Source organism: Cariama cristata, unplaced genomic scaffold (assembly GCF_000690535.1).
Source record: "Cariama cristata isolate BGI_N322 unplaced genomic scaffold, ASM69053v1 scaffold27993, whole genome shotgun sequence".
In the NCBI taxonomy this organism is placed as follows: domain Eukaryota; kingdom Metazoa; phylum Chordata; class Aves; order Cariamiformes; family Cariamidae; genus Cariama; species Cariama cristata.
Window position 1 is genome coordinate 13,841 of NW_009608240.1, and position 8,427 is coordinate 22,267.

General features: G+C 37.7%; 1 protein-coding gene across 1 annotated transcript; it reads right to left on the reverse strand.

The window, feature by feature from the left end:
* Window positions 1–1,126: 1,126 nt before the first annotated feature.
* On the reverse strand, window positions 1,127–8,313 carry LOC104156955 (borealin-2-like; the record flags this gene model as incomplete). Its single annotated transcript, XM_009697069.1, has 10 exons — window positions 1,127–1,174; window positions 2,012–2,098; window positions 2,354–2,486; window positions 3,633–3,725; window positions 3,902–3,907; window positions 5,090–5,157; window positions 5,956–6,023; window positions 6,693–6,753; window positions 7,088–7,128; window positions 8,119–8,313. Coding segments are annotated over 10 exons (800 nt in total), but the record flags the coding sequence as incomplete, so codon positions are not given.
* Between the last annotated feature and the right edge of the window lie 114 nt (window positions 8,314–8,427).

The following is an 8,427-nucleotide window of genomic DNA, read 5'->3' on the forward strand; positions in this document are numbered from 1 at the left end:
AAAATGGATGTTAATTCATAAATGTTCTGTGAACTTCATGTATAATCTGAATGAGAGGTTTATTCCTGTATTTTCTGGTTTCCAAGTGAGAGCGCATAGTTTTGATGATAGTATTTTAACTTCATGTTCTCTGCAAGTTTTGTCTCCCATCCTTAGAAAGCTTTTTTTTTTTCCTTATTTGAAACTTGTGACCTTTGCTTCCTTAAGTGAAACAAGGGTAGAAGCAGAACAGAAGGAAAAAAACTAATCTACATTTCATTCTTAAACTAATATTTTAGTTTAAAGAGTGTAGTGTGCTTTACCACAGTGAAAACGCTTTGAAATCACCACTGGCAGAGTAAAAGCCAAGTGCCCCTTCAAGTTCTGAAAAAAACTAAAGCACCCAGAGCAGAGTGACTGCTGGACTGCATCTTCACCTGGGAAGATATTAAAAGCCTTTGCCTACAACTTACTCAAAAGTACGTAAGTACTAAAAAAAATAGGGTTGATAGCCCTACAGCCTGGATTACTACCTGTCATCTTGCACGTTACTGTCATGTCACAGCACAAGACTGGAAATAAGTTTTATTCCTGTGTGAGATTCATGTATGCCACCACAGAACTAAAGTTACATGCCTTAAAATGCTATTGAATTTAGAAATTTGCATCTCAGCTTAATTCCAGAGTTAGATTCAAGGAGATGGATACTGGGAAGACTAAACATTAGTAGTAACCCAACATTACATTCTGCTTGTGGCATGCATGAAAGAATGACATTAAAGAGCCCTCTCTTATGAATTGGCTGGCTTTTTTTTTTTACATAACTAGGAGTCCAATTTATAGTATCAGAGTTAAAACTTATTTCCTACATACAACATATTACTGTTCATTTTACTGTGAACTGAAGTTAGATGTTAACTAAGCCTTTTATAAAGAAGTTGGAAAAATAGAATTATTTTCTTCTGCTTTTGTATCCTTCACAGAGATAACAGGAATGTAATAATACACAGATCACATTGTAAGCTTTTATATAAAAACATTTACTGGGCAGTATACAGTTTATTAAGATATTATAGACATTATCTAAAGAAGTCAGAGGCAGCAAGCAAGAGCTGTCATGCATATTCTGTAGTCCAAGACAGTTCCATTAACTCGGTTTAGCTGTTGCCTTTCCACATAGTACAGTCAGCTCACTCTAAAGGGGGAAAAATTCATTTTAGTTCGAGCTGCTCAACAGAACTTGGAAGAAGAAAGAAAAGTCACTATTGCTAAAGCAAGCAGTGAGCAAGCACTCCACCATTCTGTACCTAACAGAGGCAGGTCCATGTTATAAAATACAAAACAACTTTGAGACCTTTTGTGTAACTCAAGTAGCTGCATTCAACTCTAAATACCTGCAAGACTGTAAACTGATTAACATTTCTTATGTCTAGATGGATTTCTAGGGCTCATATTACTTCATCCAAAAGCCCAGGTACCCTCATCTTCAGAAGAGTCAGGCACTACATACTACAAAGGTCTGTTCAACTTCATTCTGCTTTAAAACAATTTACTTCCCTGAATCAAAGGTAAAGCAGTTACTGTTCAATTGCAGCACAGAATTAACAGGAATATAGTTCTTACTCAGCAAGGGACGTAGAATAATAGAGAGATGATAACAAGAATTGAAACTTGGCTGTAGCTTTGTAAGCCTTTGTGAATATGAGATAGAGAATAGCAGTTTGCTCACATGGTAGGAGAGACACACAAGAGCAATCTACAAGGAAGAGTTTATGCTTCTGTTGTCCTCCAGGCAATTAACAAACTGCACATGCTTATTTAAATGCATTTACTTTTACACATTATCTATGTGCAGCAGTTCTCCGCTCCCTGTTCCTCCCTTGCCCTATCCCTCCCTCCAATTTATGCCAACCAATTTAGGCTTATGCTCAGAAGAATTAAAGCACTTGGAATTTGCATTCATGACAGTCTCATTAAAACCTGAGACTAGGGGCCTGAATACTTATATTTAAGCCTACTAGTTTAAGCTTACCACTAAGTTATGAATATGCTGTACTGTATCTTGATTTAGTAGTTGCACATCAATATTATGGAGGTCTCCACCAGCTGTACAGAGTGTCTAAACAGGAAGAGAAACAGTTTTAAGATAAAAAAATATTCTGAAAGATTTTACTTGCATGGCCAGCTTTTCTGAAAAATCACATGCTTCCCTGCTACACTGCAAAACTTTGGCAACCCTTTTTCCTTTTGCTTAGCAGCAACTCATTTAGGGATAGCAAGAGCTATCGCTCTCAGACTATTCACAGTTTATTAGCCACTGTAAGTTGAAAATGCTTGGGTTTTTTTCTTTTAAAAAAAAAAAAAGGATTGATACCTGTCCATCAGCCAGGGGAATGTTTACAAATGGAACAGTTTTATTTTGGGGTACTGATTTACTTCTTAGTAAGATGCCTTGAACTCTTCCACTGGTAGGTACTGTTCTTGAGACAACTGGTTGTAATCCAGCACTAGAATACAACAGAAATGTTACTCTGAGGTTAACTTCCTATGCTCTGCAGGAAATTTTCAAGCATGAAACAAATGCAAGTAGTAGCAAACATACCTAACAGAAAGCCAGTTATGCTTAAATTTTTCTAGTTCTGCCAGAAGACTACAGGAAATCCAACCATCAGCAGCACTTACTAGCATCACTAGGTAACATTTTACAACCCTGGAACACTGCAGTAACCTTCCAAGCCTGCATTACAGGCCAGTGAGCAAGCTGACATTTGGACCACTCAGTAACAAGAATATCCACTCTCCAATATCAACAGTGAACGCTTACCGTTTTGGAAGGAGGAAGCTTCATACCTCAGGGCTTAAGATAAGATGTGTGTTGTATCTGTCTACTACAGAGGGAAATATCAAGAAATACCAAAGCTGCTAGCTCTCAGAGGTACAGGGTATGCCTTATGCCATACAAAATTCCTAAGCTTTCACAATACAATTGTTTTCATTCTACTTTAAAAAACATGTAAGATTTGGGTATGTTCTACATGGCAACAAGCCTCTGACGTTTATGGCAGGCCAAGGTGAAACTAAGCCACTTGCTGGTTTCATGACCCATTTAAGTTACTAAGTTTTTCAGCTCCTCACTTCAGCTGATGACTTCTGCCAAAACCAAACTGTAGTCTATGGAAAATTATACTAACTGAAAACCTTAACTGTTTAATATCCAAAGAACTGATTGTCAATTTATTTGGTTGGAGGTTTGAGGGGTTTTGGGGGTTGTTTTGTTTTTTCTAAGCACTGCGGTATTGGTGACATTTTGACACTTTAATCACGCTTGGGCTCAGATTCAGTTTAAGCTGTAAACTATACTTTTAAACAACAGTGAGTGGGAGTAGAATTACACTCTAAATCTGGTTTTGTTTTTGGTTTTTTTTGTTTGTTTGTTTTTTCAACTGGCTTAGTTATGACATCAAATCCTGTACCTCCATGAGAACATAAGTTAACACCCACACTCAAAGCAGGAAGTGTGTTCGCATCCCCACTACCAAATTTAGTAGCAGACTATTAATATCAATCTAGATTTAATAGATCTTCATGTAGATACATAGTGTTTTGGTATTTAACAAAATTATTTATTAAGAAACAAGCTGAAAAACTCTTACCTTTTAGATACCTTCGGCGTGGCTTTGAGACCTGTGGCACTACAATCAGAAACAAAAGACTTAGGAGCCTCAGTCACGCTTGCAAAAGACTGACTAGACCCCCCCACACCCCCACCCCGCAAAAACAAACAAACAAAAATGTGGTTGTTGGTTTTAGTTTGGGGTGGTTTTTTATTATTTTTTTATTTCTTCCTTATCTACTGTAGAGTTTTAGCTAGGATGAAGATAAGACAGCTGGTGAATTGGAGAACGTTGAAGTGCCCCATGACAGAGATCTGGTGTATATACATGTGAAGAAGCCCATCTGAGGTAGACATGATATTTTGGGACCTAACACGATAAGTGAATGAAAGGATAATTCATGTTAATAGGTAAGAGAGGGCTGCAATACCCAAGTTGGGTATAATTAAGGTAGCATCCACAGCTTTCTATTTGAGTGTGCATAAAGTTTCTTGGGAAGTTTCAAGGAACTAATTTTTCTAGATTACTTCTCAGGATATTTGTCCTGTGTGGCTGACCTGAATTCAGAGCACCATTTTTTTCCAGTTTTGGATTTTAACTCAGTTCACAGACATCCTGATGACAGAAGTTTACCTCACTTTTTCCTCTCGTCTTGCTTTTCCCACACACATTTTGGAGATACTGTAAGGGCATGTGTTTTTGTCCCAGTGTTAGTGTACTTGAATAAAAGCAACCTTCAAAGACTGAAAAGTTAGACTTCCCCAGGCAAAGCAGCCTTCTCTAGTTTGATTTTGTTGAGCTAAAAATTTTATAATCCCAATTCAAGAATCCCAATTAAACCTGGCTAAGATTTTTAAAAATTTCTTTTAGGCACATTAAACACTGATACATTATTTAAACTGCATTTCTCTGAAGACGATTTGAATCTATCAAAGTAAGTACTAGTGGGTACAAGTATGCATGCTGGAGTCATAGGTGTAGTGGGAGCTTCTCAAAAACATTTTCATGCAGTTATCCATCAATTTTTTAATTCATTAGATTTTATAGTGAGACCTGAATTTGGTCCATCATGACTGTAAGTAGCTCTAAGGTGTTTTTGCAAGTGTTTATTTTCCTGCTAATGACACCTCCCTTTCAGCTATGTATAAGGGCAAAGTTATTACAGAACAATTCATTAGTCCTAACAGAGCAACAAAGACATTTCCCTTACACACTCTCTTCCATTAAGTACTGTTTGGAAATAATATACTGACTACGTAGGTTCAGAACTGTGCACTATTCAGTGAGTGAGAGATACAACTACATCCCTTCATCAGCTACAGGTGCTTTTTTGTTCGGGGGTCACATCACTACAAGGCATCTGATTCAGGTTATGGAAAACATCTTTATCAGATGTATTCCTATTGGCCTCAAATCTCAGCTACTTTATCTGGAAAGTTTTATTCAGCATTCACAAGTTCAGGTGAGTTAAATCAGCTATCAAAGGTCAGTCTTACCTAGAAAGAGGGTTCAGTTTGCTATTTAAACCAGAGGCAAATGACACCAACGACTTTGTTTTGGAAACCTGAAAACGTATATGCAAGACTGGAGTTAAAAAGTGGCATTTTAAGGCAAAACGATAGATATTTCCAGGGAACAATACTGTAAGAACTCCCTGTTGAAAAAGAACAGTTAAGCCCCAAAGTGCTACCTTTTATATAGTTCTACATATACATGAAATGGCAAATATGCATTCCAAAACAAGAGTTTCATAATGCCAAAACATATTTGTTCATAGTGAAGTTCTGTACAAACACCCACCTTTCTAATACACACCCTTCCAACTTGTAAGCCCTCTTACAATTAATGCTTGTAACTCTGCATATAATAATTTTGTCTTTGTTGTCATCTTCCTACATACTTCAGTGTCTGGCTGAGGCACTGCATCGCACAGACTGAGGTGGTAAAATTAATACACCTGTGCTATTTGGTTTAAAGGTCAAGGTGGACAAGAAGGCACAAGTCATTCAAATATAGAAAAGCATGTATTAAAACATGAAGTTGAGGTGTTTGTTGGGTTTTTTTAACGTTTCAGCAGAAAATGGTTCCTCAAACCATCAAGACTTACTGGCAAGTCAAGAGAGAATCACTATGCCAGTACTTGCAAGTCTGTGTGAATGAGTTACCAGAAGTGCAGATACCACATTTCATTATGAAATTAATTTACAGTTTGCCTTGCTCAACTTAAAATACGTTGAATTTAAAACAACTGATTTTTCAAACAAACAGCAGGCCATTGGCCTGCCTGGTCATGGATCTAGCAGGGTTCATAGCAGGTCAGAACTGATTAAACTCTTGTGTGGCTTGTTCAGAATAAACTTACCTTTTTAGATATTTTCTTTGCAGAAATATGCTTGGCATCTTCATATTCAACAATTGTAGTTACCTTAACTAGAAATATGTTAGAAAGACAAGGAAAATAAAAATCTCATTAAGAGCAAAAAACACCACTTCAAACTCATTTGTTTGAAGCCTATTTACCCACTGACAGCTATGTATCAGTTCTGCTATCTGATGGTCATTTGCCTGGGACAGAGTTCAAAGCAAACTAAGTGCGTTTGTCACAGACTCTGTAACACACGGGACAGTTAAAAGACACTAGATAACCCTTCAACCTCCAGACAAAATATAATTACGTTTCAGTGGTAATGTCCTTCTACATCACATATTTTGGATTAGGAAAAGAAATTATATTTTCCTTACAAACCTCGATGGGCAGGAGATCAAAGGGTAACCTATGAGAAAACAGGGGTGACTTTCCTAGCTCTTCCGCTATACTGTAAAGTGCTGACAAGTCACTTAAATCTGTCTCTTTTTGCCATTTTCAGTGATAAATCCAAAGGGCAGGAACTCTTATCTCCTGTTTTAAAATACCTTAACGGTAGCATAGCTCATGATCCTCCACACTGAATGCTGGGGGGACCTGTGTGTCCTACTCCTAGTTATACACTTTTCCCTCTTGTATCCTTCAGGCTTAACATTCACTTTAGAAATGCTCTGTTCAAACCAATAAAAAAAGAAAATTTAAGAACTAAACTATGCATTAATGGATTGACTTGCCTTTTTTGCTGTTAGTCCTCACCAGTTTTGGATTTGGTATGTCTTCTAGAGAGCAATCAGTCTGAAAAAAAAAATGTTTATCCGACAAGGGAAAGTCAACAGATTTTGCCCAGTAAATGCATATTTTCCTACAAAAGGCAGTGAACTAAAAGGGCATAAAAGAAAGTGACAGAAGTGGGACTGGCTAAACACCAGTTTGGTTTTTTGGAAACATCTGGATTTCTGCCTGCAGATGACCCTAAAGCTTTAGGTAATGCTCATAACTGCACCATGGCTGGCTATCTAGCCTTTTCATATCATCTTCTATTTAAACAAACAAAATCATTTCTCTGAAAAGTTTACAGCAGGGAGAGAAGACTTCTATTCTGTAAGCTGTGATGAAAACACACACTTACCACTGCAGCATCAAGATCTACTTCCTCCCCTCCTCGCAAACCTGTAACTCGAGAAAGTATAATTTGTTTATATACTATTACTTGCATAATTATTATCTGCATGTTCTTATCTTATCAACTATGAAGCTGAACAAGTAATTCAGGACTACAGTTACTTAAGTAGTTAACCTTAGCTAGCATATATGTTGCATTTGAACAAGATTCAAGTTTTACAGGATAGTCACTCCTACAAAGCAACAATGAAAATCTTAGGCCATTTCAGTATGTTTAATCTTTGAAAGGATACTAGTCACGCAGTATATAACCTGAACTCAAAGAAGAAAAATCCCCATACATTGTGCTGCTGGAGCTAATACTTTTAGGCAGAAGTTTTCAAGAAAGACATCGAAATACATACTCAGCAAAGGCTTACAGTAAATTCAAGCTCTTCAAGAGTCTTAGGTTTGATCTTTCTATGGCCCCTGCAAGGTAGATTCCAAAAACACCAGTTCTCACCAGAACATACATCTGATGCTGACTGTACACCACAGCTTAAACTGCTGCATACATGCGAGTTTAAAATTAAACTTGTTCACTCATCATCACAGGTAAATGACTAGATGAGAAAGGCTCATTAGTAAAGGATTTCAAATTAACAAAGACAAAATAATCTCGGTGGCTGGGATGAACAGATTCAGATGGAAAGAAGTGCTTAAGTTTTTAACGCACAGAAAATACTAGACTTGCAATTATTCTTTGTCTCTTCAGGCTTTAAATAAGATGACTTAAGAGCACACATGAAAGAAAGCTCCAGACTTCATACGCTACCTACCAATGCTACACCCTGCGTTACACCGGTCAGCCTACCTGGACAGGAGCGCTGACTCGGCATCCGCAGGGCAACACCACCGCCGATGAGCTTAAAGCATTCACCAGGCAAAGAAAACTTTTTCACCGAAGTCACCAAGTTTACAGGTTTCCCCACATTAGTCAAGGGTACATCATGCTCTTATGTCTGCACCCCTTGCAAATACAAGGCCACGCACACTTACTAAGCAAGTCTTTTCTTTTCATTTTCCTGATGGCAACCGGCATCTTCAGCAGCTCGACTGTAAATGCCTTCTCAGCTGTTTGCAAAAGCGAATCAAGCTCTTTCTTCATTTCCTGGATTTTTTCCTTGGCTTTAAAACAAAACAAGCCTTTACTGCCGTATGCGTTACATATTTCCAAGTACAAGCACTGGTAGACTGCATTTTAAAAAAGAAAATTAAAATAATGTTTTATCCAGGGTAACCTGACTTGAGTCAGAGCGCCTGAAAGTCGCCATCAGACACTCTTAGGCTGAGGAGAAGCACGGCGCA